This window comes from Cyclopterus lumpus, chromosome 12, assembly GCF_009769545.1.
Source record: "Cyclopterus lumpus isolate fCycLum1 chromosome 12, fCycLum1.pri, whole genome shotgun sequence".
Taxonomy (NCBI): Eukaryota; Metazoa; Chordata; class Actinopteri; order Perciformes; family Cyclopteridae; genus Cyclopterus; species Cyclopterus lumpus.
This window is the reverse complement of record NC_046977.1, coordinates 4,917,191-4,940,517: the sequence shown is the minus strand read 5'-3', so window position 1 is coordinate 4,940,517 and position 23,327 is coordinate 4,917,191. Positions and strand designations below refer to the sequence as shown.

Genomic DNA, 23,327 nt, shown 5'->3' with positions numbered 1-23,327 from the left:
TTTCCATTGTTTTAGGGGGTGTGACGCCTTCTGACTATGTGCCCTAGACATGTTACTGACTCAGTGGATCCGTTTACACAATTTCTCAATGAATTCCTCACACGATAACAGATGTTTTGTCCCAATAACGCACGTACTGTAGGTGTCATCAAACTCATCGCTGCTTTTCACATAATATATAATCACACATACGCACACAACAGTGCCAAATTGGGATGGCGACAAGAAGAAAAACAGCTCAATTCTTTTTGCGCGAACGTTACCGTGTCCATCCCGTGTTTCTTAATTACATTCAGCGTGATTGTCTTTTGTTTTGTGTGTATTTTCCAGAATGATGTGATGATGAGGGAACATGGAGAGAGAGAGAGAGAGAGATGGGGGGGGTGTAGACGAGGATTGGGGGGAGGAGGGGGCTCTCGAGTCTACGATCGCTTTTTTCTGCTCTCAAAATTTCTGAAGTTGGCCGGCCTAATCTTCATCTCTGCGAATTCAATTGAGTGTTCGTGGCCCTTCCAGTGGAACCAGTTGATCCCCTGCAAAAAAAGAAAACGCAGAGTATAATTCGCAGAGACATCGAACACGTCAGAGTTTCTTTTTTACACCAAAGGTGAGATGTAAACATCAGAAATGTTGGATACAAAATATCAAAAGATTTAAAAAAAAAAGGAATAATCCAACATCAAACGCACGCACCTTGCTGTGACTGCCGTCGCCGTATTTTCCCATGAGGTTGACGCGATGACAGTTTTTATACCAAAAGGCGCCTTTGTACGACAGGGCGCAGTTGGTGACGGCAATGTCGTTATCGTTGTCGAAGGTGGAGAAGGGCCGACCCTGGTGGTACGTCATGGAGTCGCCTGGTGGAAATATTAAAGAGTGGAGCTCAGAAAAAAAAACACACGTCAACAGGTGAGCTCATTCAATAAAAGACGGTCTTTTTTTTTTTAGAAGAAGAATTTGTTTTTTATGTCGTTATAATTCATTAAAAGAAGTGTCAAAGTGCATTTATTATAAAGCTACAACCAGGAGATAATTAGCTTAGCTTAGCATAAACAGCTATATCTAAAAGTAACAAAATCCACCGACTAAAGCTCAATAACACACATCCTGTAGCCTCATTGCTACCCTACCTTAGCTAGGAAGCTACGGAATAGGAATTTGATGTAAACAAACCTATTTCTACCACCATTCCAGATTAAATAAAGATGCAACAAATATTAAACAAATAAGATATAAGGTCCCCCGAAAAGGTCAACGCGGAAAGCGAGACCTACCTGCTGTCCCGCTGTACGCCCCGACGTAGATCTTATATCGCGTTTTAGGCTCCGCGATGGTGAGCTTGTCGTACTGAGCGTAGGCCGACTCCCCGCTGTCCCTCATGTCCACTCGCAGCTCGTAGTGGCCGGAGTTTGTGATTTTATGGAGGTTGGAGAGACCTGTTAATTGTTTGATAATGTGTGAGTTGGCGGAGGGGTTTCTGAGGTAAGAAGGAGACACACAGCGGGGGAGGGGAATAAGAAAAAAAAAGCTCTCACCCAGCCAGAACTCATCGTTCATGTTACCGAAGCCGGCGGTGTAGTTCTTCCAATTCCTGAAGAATTCCAACTTTCCGTTCTGGCGTCTGAGGAAAACCTGAAGAAAGGGGTGGCGCCGAGGTCGCCGTGGTTACGGTTTATCATTCGTACGCCTATTCAATTCGCGTCAAAACTCACCATCCATCCTCCGCCGTCCGTGGTCATGTCACAGTAGACCTGGATGGGCTGCCTCTCCTCTCCGCCCACGTACACGGTGTACAGGCCGGAGCTCGTCTCGCCGTTCAGGAAGGTCTGAGCGCAGTCCCGAGGCCGTCGGTACAACTGTCCGACTATAAGAATAATATAAGAATACAATATTTCTGTCGTGCATCTGGATAAATCACCAGCTTCTTTTTCACTGCATACGAAATAAAAAAAAACAACAACTAAAGTTGGTGTTTTGCTCCTTACTGGTCGTGAAGACGGCGGTCACGTGACGACTCCTCTGGGTTCCCGCGATGGCCTGAAGCCTCACGTCGTACTCCGTGGAGCCCGTCAGAGCGGCCATGCTGTAAGAGGACGCCGTCGGGCTGAGCACCACTTCCTGAAGACGTGCGCGCGCACACGTAACCAGACGACATTTACAAAAGAGCAAAAACACATGAAAAAAAACACAGATAAATTTCACTTTAGGAAGAAAAACGACCAAAAAAAAAGACTCATGTTTGACACATCCGAGTACAAATATAGTTTGCTTTTGTTTATATATTTGTTAATAGTAATAATAATAATAATAACAACAGCGGTACATTTACTCAAGTTCTCTACTCTAGTGCTCTACAAATTCAATGTACTTTAGGACAGGAGGATATTATATTTACAGTTTTTCTTCACCTTCCTGTCCAGGTAAAACCTTGTATCTCCAGATGTTTGAGACAAGTGCTCCTTATGTGTTGATATAATTATCCAACTTCTGCAGTTAGTTTTGTAAACCAAGAACAATTTAATTAATTGGCTGATTGAATGCATGTACGCACCCTGATTGTACCGTCAGCTGAGAAGGTGAGTGTGTAACCAGTCACAGCCGCCTGCGGAGGTTTCCATGTGAGAGTCGCACTGTCAGTTTGAATGTTTATAGCCATCAGATCACGAGGAGGATCCACATCTGAAAGATACGACACGCTGTAGATTTATCATTCAATAAATTACACAAGAATCAACAACTGTGTATATATATATATATATATATTAAAATATATATTAATATATACTGTATATATACACACATATATATATTAATATATATACACATATATATTAATATATACAGTATAGATATTAATATATATATATATATTTAAAAAAAGATATATACATATAAAAAATAATACAATATTTATATCTATAGTATATAGATATATATATATTTAAAAAAAAAAATATATATATATAGAGGAAGAATATATATACATATTTAAATACAATTATATATACATACATATACACACTTATATATATATTAATATAAATACATATATTAATATAAATATATATTAATATATATATTTTAAAAAAGAAATATATATATAGTATATATTAAAAAATATATATATAAAAAAGAAATATATATATAGAGAGAATAAATATATATATAAAAAAGAAATATATATATAGAGAGAATAAATATATATATAAAAAATATACACACACACACAGTGTACATATAAGCCTACCGGTGGTGAATTCAGTAACAGCAGAGTCACTCTTCTGAGCTTCCTTCAGAGCATGTACTCCTACTGTGTAGTGGGCTCCCGGAACCAAGGAGTCCATCTCAAACTCCACCGTGTTCCCAGAAACACGCTCCACCACATGGGACACTGTCAGACGGGACACCACCCACGCATCGAGTAACCAAATGTTCACATCGTCAAAGTCATGCAAAAAAAAAACAAAGGAGTACCACTTTAAGGCCTAATGCAGTAACAGAAACACACCTGAATCCGCGCTGTACGTAATGACGTAGCCATCAACAGTGGCCACAGACGGCTGCCACACCAACAGGGCCGAGGTGTCGGTGACGTTCGCTGCAGTTAGACCCTGAGGTTTGTCCAAAGCTGCAGGGGAATCACATTGTAAGTGTTGTGTAGAACAAGAGGAAGAGGACGAGGAGGAAGAAAACCAACCTGTGACGACAGTGTCCGTGCTGGGGTCGCTTTCCTCGAGACCCTTCACGGCACTCACGGTCACTTGGTACATTTTTCCCGGGATCATGTCGGGCAGCAACGTCTCGAACACGTCGCCGCCCACCGTCACCACCAGTGGGCTTCCTGTGGAGTCACAAAAGAAACTCAATTAAACGGAATAGATTAGATTATATTTGTATCGTGGTTGGTATAGCGATACATTATTATATTTATCACTACAATTAATAGGAGGTTGATATGCATGCGTGTACTAAATTCCATACCAATCTGTCTAATAGTTGTCAAGAAAAACTAAAAGGTCTTCTTCCTTGTGGCGCTAGTCAATAGGGTTCATCATCTGGGGATCACGAAACGTCGACGCGAAATATCATTGAAGTCCAGCCAATAGTTATTGCGACATTTCAGTTTGATTATACTAAACCATATATATCAAATCCAACTCCAGCTGAACTGTGTGACCAAACAAAGAAATAAACTTTAACCCAGCAACTGGTTGACCTCCTACCTCCTTCAAAGGGCACGTAGGCGATGCGGTAGTTATCCACCGGAGAGCGCGGCATGGACCAGTGAACTACAGCCGTGGAGTCCGTCACCTCGGAGAAGCTGAGTCCTCTTGGAGTGCTCAGGCCTGGTAAAGTATAAGTGAATATGCACAGGAGGAAGAAAGAAGAAAAAAAGGTGAATTAAAGTGACGAAAGCATGTCGAATAGCAATCGCGAGAGTACGAGACGCTCGGAGGAGCCGAAAGATTTGTCCATCGGAAGTCTGAAGCCTAAACCAGAGGGATCAATAAAGATGATTAGTGGGACTTCAGTCCTCAGCCAGACGTCACACCCCAAAAAAGCTGTTAGTTGAAAACTGCACTCTCATACTGCATATAGATACCTGTCTGAGCAACCCCAGTAATAGGTTGGGAGCGTTGGTCCAACGTGACGCCGTAAAGCTCGATTTCGTACTCGGTGCCGCTCATGAGCCCCGTTAGCACCTTGGTTCGCTCGGCGCCGCTCGCGCCGTACTCTCGCGGGTGAGCGAATCTTTTGCCGTCTCTTATTTTGATCACGTACCGGTCGAACAAGTCTTCGTCGGCCGCCCACGACAGACGGAAACCGTCGGCCGTGACGTCCGAGACGAAGAGATGCTCCACCTCCGGCTCGGCCTCTGGGTTAGACAAGGGAAGACACAACGTTTGGTTTGTTTTTTTCTTCCTGCCGGCAATATCCACGAAAAACGTCTGAAGGAGTACGGAAGAAGTTCGGCAAATCGGGCAAAGAGAAGGTTTCCCCGGGGGGTGGAAGACGAGGGCGGTTACGTTCCAGCCACCTCCGCATCGGCCATGCTCAGGCGTCCGTTAGTGTAAATCAGTCAAAGACCAAAAATCACGCCAGTTAACCGGGTTCACATTCCTTAAAAAGGCTCTAAGGGATCGGCTGGGACGGATTTCGTCAAACGCCGGTTGAGACGAGGGTCCCCATGCGTCTTCAAGGCATTCAGTGCATTCAAAAGATAATAAGACATTTAAATCAACTGACATTTCATGCTCAGAATGTCTTGTTGATTTATCAGTGTTTTCCTGCATCAGATTTTGTTTTTTTATATATATATATAAACAGATTGATTAAACCAGCATGGAGAAGAAGGAAAAAAAAAAAGGTAGCAGCATGGTGAAAGTAAGTTTAAAATAAGTAATTTAAAAAAAGACGTCAATCAGAAATCTGAAGGAAAAACACGTTTTAAAAATATGAAAACAAACAAAAGCGCTCGCTCGTATTTTGGGTGGAGGCACAGAGGAAACAAGGCGGCAGCTTCACATCTCGTCCTCGTCCAAACGCTTAAAAGAAGAGGAGGGGGGGGGGGGGGGAAGAAAGTGAGGTCGTTCTGGAGGAGAGTCGAGTTATAGATCCGAGTCATGGTTAAGGCATCAGAGCTGAGCTGCAGTCTCACCATCCAAACATGGCGGGGGGAGCAAACTTTATCCACACTGTTGGATGACATCTTCTCTTTTTTTTAAACTCAATTCAAATGTCAAAGCTTGTATCATAGACCAGCCAGGTTGTGATGGTGAAACTTCAGGTTATCGATCAGTAGTTGACACTAAAGAGGAGGGGCCTTGCGGAGCTCTGTGAGTGGTACCTGTCACAGCCACTGTCGTCAGAGGCCGAGAGAGAAGCCCCGACTCTGACACCCCGGTCAGCCTGACCTCATAGCCTATGCCGGTGATGAGGCCCCAGATGTCCAGGTGACTTTGGTTTCCCGGCACAGTGAACTCCTGAGGCTCCAGCAGCCAGCCAGAGTCAGTCACCACTATGTGAAAATGCCTGAAGCCGCCACTAGAGGGGGCTAATTCCTCCTCCTCCTGCTGCTGCTGCTGCTGCTTCACCTCCCACGACACACGGAAGCCGTAGGGGGTGAGGTTGGAAATGGTCAAGTTTTCCACTCTAGGCAAAGGAGCTGGAGAGGAGTGAATGAGTTGTTTTGTGTGTGTGTGTGTGTGTGTGTGTGTGTGTGTGTGTGTGGGAGGGGGAACAAGATTCTGTCAGGAGGATAATGTGTGCAAAGATTGCAAAAGCATATCATAAAATCTGTTCTTCCTGTGACGGTTTTCCAGGAGGCAAACGAGAAGTTCAAGATGCGAACATCGGATCTGAATATCCCCTCAATTTAAAAAGGCCAAAACACATAAAGGGCACATTTTGCATGCATCATAGAGTTTTGTAAACTTAAGAATGGATTGCAACCTCTCTTTTCTAATGCCATAAAGCATTTTGAAGCTTGGATTTAATATCTGGGAGCCAAAAAAACCAAAAGCGAGGGTGAAAAGGAACGAGGATGTGACGAATCTATCACCAGAGACAATTAGAAGACAAGACAGAGACATCTTGTCCAAAAATGACGTCGAAAATGACACTTTTGAGGTCAACACGGGCATCTAGTGGCCATTAGTATACTGTATTATATTAAAATGGGACATACTTCCAAATGACTTTTGTACTTTTACATAGGTGCATTTTTAAATTCAGGATAACCATTATATTGCTACTTTTACTTCTTCCATCATCTATAACTTATAGATATTATATATATTCTAACATTATATCCCCCAAATAAATTATATTTGTATATATATATTTTTATAAAATTATATTTTTATGGGGATATAAATTATAATTTTATAATTATATCCCCAAAATAAAAAATTCTACACTATTTGAAAACGAAGATTTTCTGTCAAAGTTTCTAAAAAAAAATTGTTTTACTTTTCCGGGTTGATAAATTAAATTAATTATGCAAATTCTACCAGAAAAAAAGAATAAGTGCTCATGATGCATGTCAAATTTGCTCTTATAGCGACTTAAAAGTACGTTTGTTATCCGCGGGTCTGAAGCTTGAAATCCATTAAGAGAGTTATTCTGGTTATATTAAGCTGATAGCAGGAGTTTTGATCCAAAACCTTTTGATGTGAGTTTAAGACATGAGTAAAAAAAATACACGAGTGGTACCTGTGACGGCGTGGGCCAACACAGAGGGAGTGTGGCGCCCGTGAGAGATACCGTACAGTTCAATATCGTAGCCTGTGGCATCCATCAGATTCGAGATGGTAAAGTTACGCACTTCACCGGGCAGTCTGAACTCCAGCGTGTCGGACAGCTGCTCGGGGTCACTGACCCGGACAACAAAGCCATCAAAGTGGCCCGACACGGCGCTCCAGGACAAGCTGAGGTTATGCGGGCTCACAGATGAAGCAGCTATGGGCCCCAACTGTGGGACGTCCTCTGAACAGAGAAAAGAACACGGCTTTTTTTTTTCTCCAGTTGTTGCCGGATAAATAAATCACAATGTTGGTTTGAAGTGGCCCAAAAAGAATAAATGCATGCGATGCGATACCTGTCGTAGCTACATCGAACAGGGGCTGCGTGTTCCGGCCGCCGGCGCTGGCGTACAGCTTTATGTCGTAGCTTGTGCGCGCTTTGAGCCCGGCCATGACCGTGGAGCGCACGTCACCCGCCAGGGTGCGCCCCATCGCCTGCGAGGGCAAAGCAGACTCTCTGACTTCTACTATAAAGTTATCAAAGGCCTTCTCTCCTGTCCGCCACGACAGGTACAATCTGTCTGAGGTAACGTTAGAAACAACTAGCCTGGACAAATCAGGCTCTTCGGCTACAAGGGGGAGGGGGAGAGGGGGGGGGGGGGGGGGGGGGGGGGGAGGAGAGAAAAATATAAAAATACGTTCATTTATTGACATTAAAAAAAAAGAAGCATGTATTTGTCTCTATGCATACGGGACCGAGCCAGTAATAGTTGACCCTATTCTTTGTAATACACAAAATCTAAATACCTGTTGATGCAACAATACTGATAGGGCTTGTTCGGGATCCCTTGTACGTCCCATAGAAGTAGGCTATATAGTCAGTGCTGGGCCTGAGCCCCGTTACGTCGCGGGACGTCCCGCTGCGGGATACGTTATATTCCTTTGGCTCCGTCTGCCAATCGGAATCAATTATCTCCAGGATAAAACCATCAAATTCTCCTTCAGTGCCGTTCCAGGAGATTGAAAAGCTCTCTGACGTTAAGTTTGAGATATATAGTTTGCCAACCACTGGTTGATTCACTAAAGAGAGAAATCATTATTAGATTTTCATTAAAAGAAAAACATTTTTTTTCTTCTTTTTTTTTTTTTTGCAGAACACATACTGACATAAGTTACCGTTAGCTCATTCGCCCTCACTCGCAATTCCTTGATAGTCTGAGTAGCTTAAAAGATTAAATACATGCATATCTTTTTGCATAAAGTTTTACTTGGCAGCTTTATGCACATTGCTATCACAACAACAACAAAAAAAGAGATAAAAGCTGAAAATAGCTGGAGGATACTGGCCTTGCAAGTGTTTCCTCTAACGTGAAGAAATATAATCGTATGAAATATTTCTTCCGTGCATGCGGAAGGCAGATCTGATCATGCAGTTGAGATAAATCCTGCAACCTGTTGCGCCGGAGCGATTCGAAGCAGAATGGGTCAAAAAAAAATATCATAAAAACATATTTTCTCCATGCGATGACGACAAAGTCAGTTGCTTTCAAAACATGCAGCAGATAAATTAGGCGTCACTCCAGATGTAAAACAAGGTCACTGTAAACCTCCGGTCATATTATTAGCTTCTTTTTTTTTACCTTGACAACCACAAGAAGATTTAATCATTTGCCACCTGGCAGTTTAAAAAAGGAAACAAGGATAGTTTTTTTAACATAACCAGCAGAGCTCAAGTGTCACATGTAAACGAGCAAAACGATTCCCTTCGAGGTTAATCGATTACACACCGAATGAGTGTTGACGGGATGACATGAGACGGGTGAAAGTTATCGGTTTTGCTTTTGCAATCGTTGCAGCACATCAAAACCTCAACCACGATGCAGGGGATGGTAGAGGGAAGGGGGAGGGGGGGGTCATGCACTTTGGTAACCAAGATGGAGGGAGCCGTTCGGGGGGGGGGGGGGGGGGGGGGGGGGCGTTTGTTTTGCTCAGTGATGCGGCCACGAGTCCCCATCACCCTGCCCTCTCTCAGCTGGACAGAAACAGTGGCTGGAGGGTAAAGAACGGATCACGGCGGTTAAGTTGATTAGGTTATTACGTCGTTCTCATGCAGAGAAGTGTGGAAGACACACACACAGACACAGACACCGACTGAAATGGAAAGTTAAAAGAGTTAAGAGGCCCAAAAAGAACCAAACAAACCGCCACGGGTACCTGTGGTGGCTTCAGTGTACACGGGCTCGAGGAAGGAGCCCCGATACATCCCAAACAGGCCCACCATGTAGCTGGTGTTGGGGTTCAGCCCGGAGATGCCCAGGCTGAAGGCGTCTCCGGACAGACTGAGGTTCTGGCTCTCCTCGAAGTTCTCCAAGTTTGTGACCTCGATGACAAAGCTGTCAAACTCCCCACCGGTGGGGCTCCAGGACGCGGTGAAGCCGTCCCATGTAATGTCAGAGGTGGTGAGGTTCAACGCGGGCTTTGGCTCTTCTGGTAGGTAGACAGATCAGAGTGTGGGGGGGGGGGGGGGGTCAACTGAATGGCAAGATGGATTGTAAAAAAAGGACTCTCGCATAACTTTTCACAATATTCATCAAACAATGAGTACTACCGCGACGTTGAGCCACAGTGAGAGAAAAAAATGATCTCAGAAGTCAACTTTAAATAATTATTCTGAAAGAAAGTACCAGATAATACCGTAATATTGAAGAAAAAAAGGGTTGTAATATTTCAGGAATTCATTTTGGATTTAAAAGAAAAAGTCAAGACTTTAAAATCATGATTTACGAGTAAATTACAACTTTTTTCTCAAATCTGTGACAATGCTTTTCTCAAAATGACATGACTTTAATCTTGAAATGTTACTACTCTGAATTTAGTCTTGAAATATTCAAACTCAAACCTAAAATGTTATGCGACTCTTTTTCTAAAAATGTAACGCTTTTATTCTTGAAATGCTGCATCCTTAATCTTGAAGAAATAAGACTTTCTCTCGCAAATATTTTGACTTAAATTATGAAAAGCTAAAAGAAAATTCTCAAAATAATATGACTTAATATCTCGCTCACGTCAACAGCCGTCACATGTTTAGAGCTTTACAAAGTAAATGGATGTGATGATGATGATGGATGCCTACAAAAAAAAAAATGAAAATATTTGCTGCATGTACCTGTCGTGGCAAAAGCTTTGAGAGGTAAAGACCGCCCCCCTTCCACCAGCCCTTGCAATGTGATATCATGTGTGGAGGGGGTCAAACCCTCTATTTCAGCGTTTCTCACACTTCCCGGTAGTGTGGTCACGTGAGCTCGCGTCGCCCCCGACGACGGAGCACTGAGCTCCACCGAAAAGCTATCGAACGCCTCGTCGGGCGCCGACCTCGTCGGGCTCACGTGGACCGCGAGGTCCCCCGGTACCTCCGGGCTCGAGCCTTCGGACTCGGCCCCGGGAGTGTTTAGAGGACGGAGGAGGGGGTCTGGGCTCTGAGCTGCTGCTGTCTCCAGAGCAGCGGTGCTCGGGGCGTCTTTGATGCTCAGCGTGAGCACATCCGGAGAGCTGGGCTCGGGTGCTACGGTGAATAAAAGCAGGTTAATTGAATGAATTTGTCACCGGAACTGTTTGACGACTGAAAAAAAAAAAAAAAGAACCTGCGGAGAGGAGCTGGGTTAAAATAAGAACGACATGTTGTACAGTTAAATTCAAATAATGCTGTCCCGTCATAACCTTATTCTCTTATTTTCTTTCTCTTCCCTTTCCCAGGACCGCGGGGTCTTTTTATCATCCAGCGGCAGCGAGGGGCATTAATGGCACACGAGGCGAGGCGCCATTAATTATTTTTGAAGCCTTTTGAGTAGTCCACCGGAGTGGAAGTACACAGTTGCCTTCAAATAAGACGGCGAAGCCATGCACAAGCCTGCTGAGTCTGAAGAGCGGTTTCTGAGTCACTCCTCCTGTCATGCGAGTGACGTACGCGCTGGCATTCGATACGAGTAAATGGAGACGATGAATTGATGGAATTAGCTTTAGCAACAAACACAAAAAAAAAAGTCAAATCCAGGAGGAAATCAATCTGTAGATTTCTTCTTGTATTTGAATTTTTGGAAGCAACAAATGAGTGTTGTCTGTTCATTCATGCCAAAAGGTATGATCTCAATGAGTGAAATACCAGCATGCAAGTCATACCGCTAAACAACTATGTGTCTTCTATGCAAACAACAACAAAAAACAGGACAAATCGTCCCATAATAAACTAAAAGAGAAGCTTATACCTGTGACTGCAACCGCTTCGAGTAGCGCAGATCTCTGGCTACCGGTAACTCCGTAAAGCTCTATTTGATATTCTGTCGATGCATTCAGGCCCTGGATTCGAGAGCCAGTGGCATCTCCAGGAAGACGGGCCTCTCTCGCATCCCATAATCGCCGAGTGTCTTTATATTCTACCGTCAGGCTATCGTAGACGGCGTGAGCCTTTGGTTTCCACGTGAGGTCAAATCCATCGGGCGTGACGCCCGAGACCGTGAGCTCCCCGACGAGCTCGTCCTCGTCCTCGGAGGGCTCTAAGTACGCAAAAGTAATGACATTGTCCTCTGAGCCCGTGGGAGTCGTTAGCTCACGGTCGTCGGGGTCAGCTAAATAAAATGTGAAAGAGGCTACAAGAAAAAACGAAACAAAAAAGGCACAAATCAAGAAAGCATCATTTAGGTGTAAGTGCGTCTCATTTTCTTGGTGTTGGCGGCAGCGAAGTCTTCAAATCTCTGGCGTTCATCCATCTATAAATACACCGACTGAATACTGGCAAACACAATTTGGAATACAAACAATTATTTTCATATTTTGCGCGACAAGATAATGTCGTGGTGAAATGGTTCCCCCGCCCACCTGTGGACGCAGACACGGTGACGGGCGCGCTCCTCTTGAGGCCCCTCTCTGCAGCCAGAGTGATGGTGTAGCCCATCCCGGGGGTCAGGTTGGACACGACGTAGCTAGTCGCCGTGGGCGGGATCTCCACCTCCCCGACCTGGCCGTCCCCGGAGACGTACACCAGCCTGTAGGCGCCGACCTTGGCCTGGGGTTTCCGCCACCTCAAGGTCAGCGAGTTCTCGGTGGACTGCGTTTCCTCCAAATCTCTGGGAGGATCGATATCTGACAAAATGTGAAAGTGTGTAAAAAAAGTTTGTATCAACAAACATGTCCGCCTGTGTGTTTATGAGGTCTCTCACCAGTTGCAGCATTCGTGGTAGCGGGGGTACTCTCCCTCCCGTTCTTCACGGCGGTCACACCGATCCCGTACTCCGTCCCCGGTTTCAAACCTGCAACCCCCCCCGAAGGCACAGAAGGAAAGTGACCACTAGGTATGACCACGAGGCACGTGTGCTCCTCCTCCGTATACGTTCGAGCCCTCACCGGTGATGGTAGCTTTGGTGGTGTCTCCGGGTCCTCGCGGGACCAGTTCCTCGCCGTGAGTCGCTCCGGAGATGGGACTGTATTTCACCAGATAGTTGCCGACGTCAGCTTGAGTGTTGGTCCACTCCAGAGTGATGCTGTCGTCCGTCTGGGACACCGGCTGCAGGTCCACGGGGGCGTCCAGGGCTAACGAGAGTAAAGAATATTTCATTCCTTTTATGCTCACAAACTAGCTTATATTCACACAGACATTTCATCTATTAGTTGGCCTATTATTGGAAACTGGGGCACTCCGGTTTGCGGTGTGCAAACAGATCAAACTTTAGTTGCGCAGCACCTTTCATACATGGGAGTGCAGCTCAAAGGGCTTCACGGATGTCAGGCAAGACAGAAATAAGACAAAAAATCTAATAAAAGTACAAACAAAATTCATAATAACAATTTGAGATATACCAAAGTATCCCAAAATACCCCCAAAAATATGAACACTGCTAAATATATCCACACTAGTATGTTCTGCGATACATCGTGGTTTCCCATAGTGTTTAAATAGAATTCATGCACAAAGGCTGGTGCTATTCTATATGTGTTCATATTGTCAACAAGTCCCAACCGAAGTAGTAGTTATTTAAAAAGATCAGTAGTTTACTTAAACAGCTGATCACCGTAGTTTTTGAATCAAATGTCATAAAAAAAAAGATGAAATAGTGCATTTGTTGGGGACTATTTTCCGCGGCGGATTAATCCACATTTGGAGCTCTCGGGAGTAAATGTGAAGGTTTATGTGGGATTGAGTAAAAATGAAATACAACGTGTGTACTTATAATGACGGAACATGTCACCCAGTGTTTTCAATAGTTTTGACAATAATGGGGCTCTAATACACAGAGGGAGAAGATATATCAGGCTTTGAGACGCATTCTTGTCGGTAGGATACAATTATAGCTTTGGTCTTTTCTTGATTTGTTGACAATGAGTATTCACTGCAACCTTTTGACTTTGTGTCATGCAAACCATCGATAAAATTGAAAAATATAAACAAGCCACCGCAGGCCTACCTGTGGTGAACGTGGTGATGGAAGGGTCGCTGTCGAGCTTTCCTCTCCTGGAGACGAGCGACACCTTGTACTCTGTGTCGGGCCTCAGACCGTCGATGCTGTGCTGCTTGTCCTGGGGGGAAATCTCCACTCTGGTTTCCTCCGAGGGGTCGGAGCTGGACCCGTAAAACATGGTGAGTCTGTCCGTGGGAGCCACCGGCTGAGACCAACCGACCAGGGCGGAGGAGTCCGTCACGTCCTTCACCTCCACCTGCCGGGGGCCTTCGATCTCTGGGGGTGGGAGCGAAGGGGGAGTCAGAGTTTGAGCAATTGTATTCTTTAAAGATGCTGGTGGACTTAAAAAAGTGTCAGTTTCCCCCCGTGCTTCCAGTCTAAATGCTAAGCTAAGCTAATGCCAGCTTCATATTTAGCATACGTCTGTATGAGCGGTGTCCAGCTAATTCTCAGAAAGCAACTAAGTGTATTTTTCGGTTCTTCAGTCTCGCTAAAGTCTCGCTAAAAAAAAAAGATTTATTACATTCCGTCTGTGAAGGAAAGATTTAACTTCTAACGGTGACATTCACAAATCAAATCAAGACCACGTCTCAGTCTGCACCGGTGACCAAACTTTAACACTCCCGTCATGTTTTCTATCCATAAAACAGCTCTCATAAGACTCCACTTGGCTCTCTCGTAACACAAAGCCATAACTTGGATCAACAAGGGAAAAGGCTACCATGAAATATAATGTGGTTCCCTTTCACTCAAGGGGGTGGGGGGGAAGGGGGGGGGGTCATGCACTCCGGGTTAAAAGGGGACCCCCGGGGGGGTAAAGAGGGTTACGAAAGGTCTAACTTCACTTCTATCATTCAGTTCTGGAAACCACGTCTAGTTTTCAACCTCCATAAATAAATGACATCAGAAATGAAAACGGCTTAACGGCTACCCCGTGCATGATGGCGTGCCACATCGACTGCATCAGCAACTAGGGGGGGGGGGCGTTATGTATTGAGTAGCGCTGCAGTAAAAGCTTCAGCGAGCGAGAGAGAGCGAGATTTAGTGAAAGCGAGAAAGAAATACGTATGTGTGTTCATGCTGGGGTGAGATTTAAAGTGTCAGAGTCATTACTCTTCAGCTCAAAGATGGGACTACGGAGAGCCAGCTGGCTCTTCCTGTCATCACTCTTCTTTTCATTATGGAATTTCACTCTTTGACATTAATGTGTTTTTTTTTTCTTCTTTTTCTCAATAATATCTGCCAGACAGAGCAGAGAAAGGAACATTGCATAATCGTAGCAGCAACGGGATCATTTTAAACGTCTACGATCTCACGGGTTCAGTCTAAAATGATCCAACTTTCTGAGAAAATGTTTGTTTACAACCGGGAGACTTACTGGTGGTGACTTTTTGGGATGTTTGGGGACCTCTGGTGTTGTTCTTGATGATGTTAACAGAGACCTCGTACTCCTGTCCCGGTCCGAGGCCTGACTGGAGAAACTGGTTTTGAGTGGGTGGGATGGTGCTCACCACTTTCCCGTTTTCTTCTTTCTGCGAGGACACATAAAACGAATGTAAAACATCTCGTTCCGGACAATCAGGTTTCTCCTGCAGAAATTTACTCTCTTAAACTGCTAAAAGGTAAAAGGTGTTAACTTCATAACTCAGAATACCGAAAATAGAGCACGGCATGCGATAAATTGAGCTCTGCCGACACGTTTTATGTCTGCATGACGCAGCAGCTGTCAGAGAACTCTAGTGATGTTAAACTACATCACACGGCCCGTTATCATAATTAACACGGAGGTCGAGAAAGGACATACAAATTTAAAAAATGGATTAAAACTCTGCGGCATAATTTGAAAAAGGCCCTTCGACTTATCAGCCGGCACAGTAATATATTTCCAAAGCATTACTGCCTCGGATTTACCCGCAGTGACATCCAGACCTCGGCCCAACTGAGAGTTTTTTTTTTTTTCTCCACATGTCAAAGCAATTTAAAATGGTTAGCACTGAAATAAAGCCACGTTTTCGCTCAGACTTGCAATAAGCTGGCATAAATTCCCCGGGCGAGACCTTCAAAAGAGATGGGCAGACTGACCGTGTTGCGGAAATAGATCTCCCAGCCATCAAAGGAGATGTCCAGCTGGTCCCACATCACCTCCACTGAGGTCTCTCTCACCGATTTGAAGATTAAACCCTCTGGTTTTGGAAGCTCTGCAGGGTCGGGAAACAAAGAAATAATCACCGTTAGCTCACATGATAGTTACTCGCGTGAAAACTAGCGGGAGGACGACTGCGGTCGTACCCGTGGCCACCCTGGCGCTGATGGGGATGCTCTTCTTGTTGCTCAGAACGGCGTAGACATTGATCAGGTACTCGATGCCGGGTTCGAGCTCTTTGACAGTGGCCGCCGCTTTGTCTCCCGTCACGGTGAACTCCATGTGAAGACCACCGGGGCTGGTGGGCACGTACGTCACAAGGTACTCGGTCACCAGCATCTCGTTGTCCCAGGACAGGTCCACCGTGTCAGAGGTGACCTCGCCAACAGTCAGGTCCTTTGGAGGAGACACTGAAGGGGGGGGGGGGAGACAAGAAAAGCAATGGGGTGCTGTCTTGGATGGTTCCTCATGCCCTAAATCACCACAAACAGCAGCTAATGCAAATTCCAGAGCCACATCTGTCTGTGGTGTGAAGAACTGCCAACAAAAGTGCAGAGAACAGCAAAACAACAAACCGAAACGCCTCTTTTTATATAGTTTCTCTTTTTTTTTGGTGTGTGTTTCTTTGGGGAAATTTAAAACAGAGCTTCTTACCTTCTGAGCAGTCCTCTCCGATGTATCCCTCGTCGCAGGCGCACCGACCGTCCAGGCAGCGGCCTTTGTCCCGGCAGTCGTTGAGGCAGCTCAGCTCCGCGCAGCCCTCTCCTTCGTACCCGCTCTCGCACGTGCACCTTCCGCTGACGCAGCGCCCCCTGTTGTTGCAGTCGCCCGGACAGACGTGCACCGAGCAGTCGTCTCCTGAGTAGCCTTCTGGGCAGACGCACCGGCCGTCCACGCAGTAGCCCCGGGCCAGGCAGTCGTTGAGACACGCTTTCTGACCGCAGCCCTCTCCGGAGAAGCCCTCGTCGCAGACGCACTGCCCGTCGACGCATCGGCCGCGGTTTCGGCAGTTGCTGGGGCAGCTCAGCTCGCCGCAGTCCTCGCCGGTGAAGCCCGCGTGACACACGCAACGACCCTTGACGCACTTGCCGTGGCCGTAGCAGTTCGAGGGGCAGGTCCTGATGCTGCAGTCCTCTCCGGCGAAGCCCTCCTTGCACACGCACTGGCCGTTGACGCAGCGCCCCCTCTGGAGGCAGTCGTTCGGGCAGGAAAGATCGGCGCAGTCGTCGCCCTGGAAGCCGACATCGCAGGCACACTGCCCGTTTACGCACTGGCCTCTGTTGTTGCAGTTGTTCAGGCACGCCAGCTGGCTGCAGTCTGCGCCTTGGTAGCCGATGTCGCAGATGCACATCCCGTTGAAGCAGGTACCCCTGTCGTTGCAGTCCTTGAGGCAGGTGAGCCGAGAGCAGTCGTCTCCGCTGAAGCCGGCGGCGCAGACGCACTGGCCGTTCACGCAGAAACCGTTGCCGTGGCAGTTGTTGGCGCAGGTGCGTTCGCCGCAGTCCTCCCCGGCGTACCCCTCGTCGCAGTAGCAGGTGCCGTTCTGGCAACGGCCGCGTTCGTAGCAGTCTTTGGGGCAGACGAGCTCAGAGCAGTCGGATCCGGTCCAGGGTTCGTCACACGCGCAGACTCCGTCTTCACAGCGGCCTCGGCAGCTGTCGAGGCACTTGGTTCGCGAGCAGTCCTCGCCGAGGAAACCCTCCGAGCAGATGCAAACACCTCCGACACACCGGCCGTGCGCTCCGCAGTCCGCAGGGCAGACCTCGAGGGTGCAGTCCGCTCCGGCGAAGCCCTTGAAGCACTCGCACGCTCCGTCGACGCACCGGCCTCGGTTCTGGCAGTCACCGGGACACTCGGGTTCAGTGCAGTTGGGTCCCCTCCAGCCCGGCTCACATATGCAGCCGCAGGTTTCGGCGCTGTAGTTTCCGTTGCCGTGGCAGTAAGGTTTAGTTCCCACCGCACCTTTGATGAGAAAGTAAAGCCAATTAAATTACAATGTTTTGTTGAATATCCTCTTCTGTGGTATTAAATTGTCATTGTCAGTTTTTTTTATGTTTTATTTAAGCAACTTGCAAGCTTATTTGATTTTGTGGGATCTTGATGAGAAGATCGATGAGAAGATCGATGAGAAGATCGATGAGAAGATCGATGAGAAGATCGATACCAAGTGTGTAGGAATAAGGGCCATCTAGTGGTAAAGATGCAGATTGCATCCAAATGAAATCCTCTCTGCTTACCCTTCCCTTTTCAAGTGTTTCGGGGGAACTACGCTTGCATTCAAGTCATAGTTAATTTTTGCTAACAAATCCACCTAAGTCCTCCACGATGTTCCTTTATTCCAAAGCAGCGGATGATTAGCTTAGCATAGCAGGAAGACTGGAAATAGCTAGCCTGTCCTGGCTTGGCTCACTAATTAACATGTTATATTGTGTTTGTTCAACTCGTAAAAAAAAGAAAGAGTGTATTTTATGGGGGGGTTTACCTGCAGGACTATTTCTTGGTTGTTTTTTTCCAGGAATTATGCTAAGCTAAGCAGCAGCTGACTTTATATATCAATGGTATCAACCTCCTCCTCTAATCTCCGGTCCAAAAGCTCATTTCAGCAGCTACAAGAAGAGCAGACGTTTTAACGTTCATTGTTATGCAGCGACTGTATCTCTTTTTGAGCCAAATAAAGGACCTTTTCAAACCGGAGAGATTTTTGGGAGTATGACACCCCCACACTGGATTCCTGAACTCCTCAACAGATGAATGGAACAGATGTCCTTAGCGTCGCACTTTCCAAATGCCGTTTTAGAGAAACAAAGGATTGTTTTACCGCTCTTGCTGTAAGCTACATACCAGACAAAAGCCAGACAGACTTGACACCTACCCGTGACCTGCGCTCCGCAGCATGCCCCGTCACCGTTGCACTGAACCCTCAGTGCGGAAACCTCTCCCTCCAGCATCTCAAGTCGGCTCATGAGTTCCTTCAGGCCCGTCAGGTCTTCGCCGCAACCGCAGGCCTGTCGAGGCACGTTGATGCGGTGGGTGAAGACGATTTGGTTCTCCCCGTCGATCGTGTGTTCTGTGAAAAGCTCGCCCGGCGAGGCCGCCGCGTCTTTAGGCCGGAGCCGCGTGCTCTCCGGAGCGTCCAGGTCCACGGAGCACAGCGAACTGGCGGGAACGTTGATGTTGTAGACGTGGTTGAAAACCACGGGGCGGTCCGCGCTCGGCAGCGTGGCGTTGTGGTCTTCAGGGGGCTCCAGGGTCTGTCGGCGATGCCGTAGGATTTCCTTCACGAGCCCGGCGTTTGATAAGCTGAGCAGAGCGGTCAGGAGGAGGCAGCCCAGAGCGCCTCGCGTAGCCATGCTAGATGTGGGTTCGTGGGTTCGGTGGAATAAATATCCGTTTGAACCTCTGACCGAAAGGCCAGTCCGTATCAAAGGTTCTGGAAAAACAGAATGAAAGTATTTCGTCACACAAATGTAAAACTGCAACGATTTGTTGAATAATCAATTAATAATTGGCAAAACAAACAACTATCCAACTCCTTGAAGAAAGAAAGATGTAAGTAAAATGTTCCAATACCATTTTTTTCCGACCCAATACCAAAAGTATTTATTAGAAAACAGGAATGTCTGAAAACATAAACAAGGATTTTCCTACACAGGAACAACACTTCACCTGCTACCTGATGTTTACATCCTGGCTGATATTTGTGTAACGCGATCATCGAGTGAGCTAATAATCAAATAGTTTGTAATAGATAGGGCTTCGTTTTTATGGACCACGAGCTAAAAAAAATACAGAATAAATATGTTCATCGCTCATTTTGGGATATTCCAGCTCCAGTTATGAACTCAGTGGTTTCGTGAAGAGCCATGGCAGAATGAATTCATTTAAATTGAAAGTATTTTAGTGTGAGAAGAAACCCCGAGTATGAGAATTATTTACCAGCGATTGCTAAAAAAATAAATAATAATAATCCACTTTTTCCTCATATATCTCTGCAGTTTTTCTAATTCTCGCTGCAATGCGGCAACAAATTGCATGAATGCGTTCATCGTACCAACAGCGGAGGTCATTCAGAGGAAACCAGACGTCCGTCACACTAACTCCAGACTTCTCCGCGGCCCACCCACGATCAGTCAGTCTGATTATTATTTACAGTGTGTGCTACATTTCTAACTGACAACAGAATACCACAAGCCACCGTGGGCGCAGGAGTTCGCTGTTAAAAGCAAAGAATCCACAGCTGTGGTGGCACGTCAAGCTCTTTCATGGTGCACACACACACACACACACATATATATATATATATATACGATAAGTCTCAGCTGTCTAGCATGAAGCAGTCTATAGAAAAGTATTAAACTGAGTACATCCCATTCACAGGACTCCTTGTCGCCCGCGATGACTTCATCAGCTTGACACTTTTGTGGGAGCCAAGCGTGGGAAAGCACTGCCTGGATCACTCAGCGTTGAAAATCAATAGAAAAAGGCCGCGTCGGACAGAAGCTCGCACACACACACGCAAACAAATGAGAAATGACTTCCAGAAGTGAATTGTTCATGCGGGGGAAAGGACACGTGGGCCTTTGGAAAGGTTCTGGTGAGGAACTTCTGGAAACTATTTGTCGACACAACGCATGATACTCAGCTATCGGGTGACAAGAAAAAAAGTTATTATTATTCGAAACGCACACAGGTTCAGCAGATGGTTACATCTCAGTTGCTGCGTTCACTTTTTCTTCCTTTCCAACGTGTTTATTTATGCAACAAAAATTGGGGCAACCGGCCAATTAATTCAAAACCTCCGTTCTGATCCACACCAATCAAAATGCAAAAAGAAGCATTAAACATAAGAATTCCTGAGCAGGACAAGAAAGTAGTATAAATGATGGAGGAACAAAATACATTAAAGTGGTCACATGAAGAGAAAACTGGGACTAAAGCTGCTGAATCATTCCCCCCCCGCCATCATCCATCATTTACACACATATTCTTTAACGTAAAATGTCCCAAATATGAATGAAAACTGGACAAATCCTCAAAAGTATACACACATTTTGCCTCCATCTTACCTTCTCAGTATTAAACCCGTCCCGTGTCAACACCAGAGGGTGTAATGCAGCGCTGATGATACAGAGTTATCGTAATTACAAGTTTCTGAGCTTGTTACAACGTCCGACAGACAACATGGGAACCTCTACCGTACGTCCCATTACACACAAACACAAACCAAAACTCCCTATTTTTTGATATTCTAGAATATATTCAGACTTTTAAATAACAAACTAAAAGAGGAAACATTAAAACAGAACCCATGAATCAACGGACCACAATTTTTTGGTTTTATGCAGATCAGAGATCATTCTATTCTTTAAATTGGTTATATTTGGCTGCATGATTTATTCCCTCAATCAAATCACCTTTTCATCGATCCTCTTTCCTCTCTTTTCTCGCGCCCTGACCTTTGAGCTGACCTTTTCTTTCTCCCAACCCTGAGCTTGAGTTTCACAAGTCCTCGCACATCTGGCAAGTGTTGTTAGGTTGTGGCTGGTGTTGTAAATCAGTAAACCGAGTCTGTCAATCATGTTTCTGATCTCTTTCTTTAAAACTTTTACAAGAAACAGAGAGTGATAATTTGCCGGTCTCGGAGGTAAAGAATGAATCCTCAGAGCATGTTTCAGCTGAAGATGCTCAAAAGTGGCTCCATGTAGCTATTCTCTATTTTTTTAATACCGCAAAAAGGATTTATATACAAGGCATAATGCTTAAAGTAAAAAAAAAAAAGTTAACGTCTTTTAAAGTAGCCGTGGGGTTGACTGAGGACGTCTCTTGTGACTACGGGACACAGGAATACAATTTGGAGAGAACAAAAAAATGTAAATGCATATAACCTGTTTGCTAAGCTATCCTCCAGAATGGCTGCAGCTTTAATGCTCTTCCCCTTCGTGCTGGCAGCGAGAAGGGGAACTTTCCCGCGTGGAAAAGAGAAACTGGGAATGTTGGCCCCCGGATTGAGGACATCTGCTTTGCTCAGTCAAAGAAACAAAGCAAAATAAAAAGAAAAGAATTTTTTTTTTTTAAAAAGGCACCGAGGGTTTTTTAAATTATTTTTTTGTTTGGTGTTCAGACTGAAAGTGTGACGCGCATGCGTCGTCGTCTCCGATCATCTCCGTGAAAGCGAGCGGCTCCTCGGCCGACGCCGTCTTCGTTTTCACACCCAGGGGAGAAGCAACAGCAACACCTCATTAGCAGAATGCTTTTTTATTTATTTTTTCTTTCCCCCGGCTGCTAAACAGTTGACCTGAAGGGTTCCTTTAAGAATAATAAACCTGAGCTTTTTGTGTTAACCGTGTGAGCTCCAAACAGGATGCAGACTTCACTCTCGATTTGCCAACTATGGGGTCTCTCTCTCTCCATCAGGGAGGAGAAGGAGCTTAAAGATTGATAACTGATAAACAAAACAAAGACCTTTGTGGAGCCCCATGAGAAAACAGCTCTGTGGAGGTCTTAAACTCCACGGGGAACTTTTTAATCTGCTGAGAACATTAAACGATTCGGATACTCGCAGATCGAGTCTAGTGCTCATTTTTAAAGAAAGTAACCAGTTGGAGTCGTAAACTAAAGTATCGGATGGACATTCTGCAGCTCTAGTTTTTTAGTTATCTGCCAACATGAGCGTTTAATGCTCGTCGGGAACGCTGCACAATAAATACATTTTTTTATTGAAATTGCAACATTGCCATTTAAAATTTTTTTTATTTTTTTATTTAGTTTTATAGTCATGTTGCATAGATGTACCGGGCTACACATCATATTCTACAGACTTAAGAAAACCTCTTGTGCAGATCCAGAAAAAAAGTGTACTGAAGATGAAATGTCACATTGTGCAGCTTTTGCAAATATCCCGATGGGGAGAATAAAATATAACATATCGTAGAGTATAAAATGAGAAAACTCATTTAATGATCTTTCCCTCTAATTATTATCATTATTATATATATAGCACAGTTGCAATGTGCAGTCAAAATATTTAGTTTTTCAATATCATTCAGCCTTATCAGTTGAATATCAGAAGATACTCTCATGCACTGGTTAATGAGCAAGAAAATAAGAGCGTATTTTAATTAGCCAGAAATTGAACGACTTGCATAACAGTCTGTGCACAGTCACCCTCGTAGTCAACGCACATGATTCTCCACAGACACACTACTGCATCCTCAAATGTACAGATTCAAGTATTCTGCACCCGTTAAAAATGACATTTAATCTAAATTCAGATTGTCTGATTGAGGACAGAGAGCGACACGGATTATTAGACCCGTCACAACACCTTCGTGAGCTCTCGAGTGTAAAACATCCCCACGCTGAAAGGCCACAGACGGGACGTGATGTGCACGTTGGTGGGAGTTTTGGGCATTTAAAGAACAAAGAAAAGGTACTAAATGGTTATAAATCTTCCTCTGCTGAAACATTCAGAAGCTAAAACCACCGCGAGCC

General features: G+C 45.3%; 1 protein-coding gene across 1 annotated transcript; it reads right to left on the bottom strand.

Annotated features, from left to right (window-relative positions):
• Positions 1-411: 411 nt before the first annotated feature.
• LOC117740502 (tenascin-like) lies at positions 412-19,941 on the bottom strand. Its single transcript, XM_034546953.1, has 29 exons — positions 19,888-19,941; positions 18,709-19,266; positions 16,491-17,798; positions 15,983-16,246; positions 15,776-15,891; positions 15,072-15,225; positions 13,700-13,969; positions 12,642-12,827; positions 12,458-12,547; positions 12,117-12,380; positions 11,507-11,887; positions 10,411-10,806; positions 9,459-9,731; positions 8,052-8,324; positions 7,601-7,873; positions 7,216-7,488; positions 5,849-6,166; positions 4,604-4,876; positions 4,224-4,346; positions 3,698-3,841; positions 3,509-3,628; positions 3,248-3,391; positions 2,552-2,679; positions 1,986-2,118; positions 1,713-1,864; positions 1,536-1,632; positions 1,275-1,436; positions 694-857; positions 412-533 (listed from the first exon to the last, which is right to left on the bottom strand). The coding sequence occupies exons 1-29, from the start codon at positions 19,901-19,903 to the stop codon at positions 423-425; spliced, it is 7,164 nt and encodes a 2,387-aa protein (XP_034402844.1). The 5' UTR covers positions 19,904-19,941; the 3' UTR covers positions 412-422.
• Between the last annotated feature and the right edge of the window lie 3,386 nt (positions 19,942-23,327).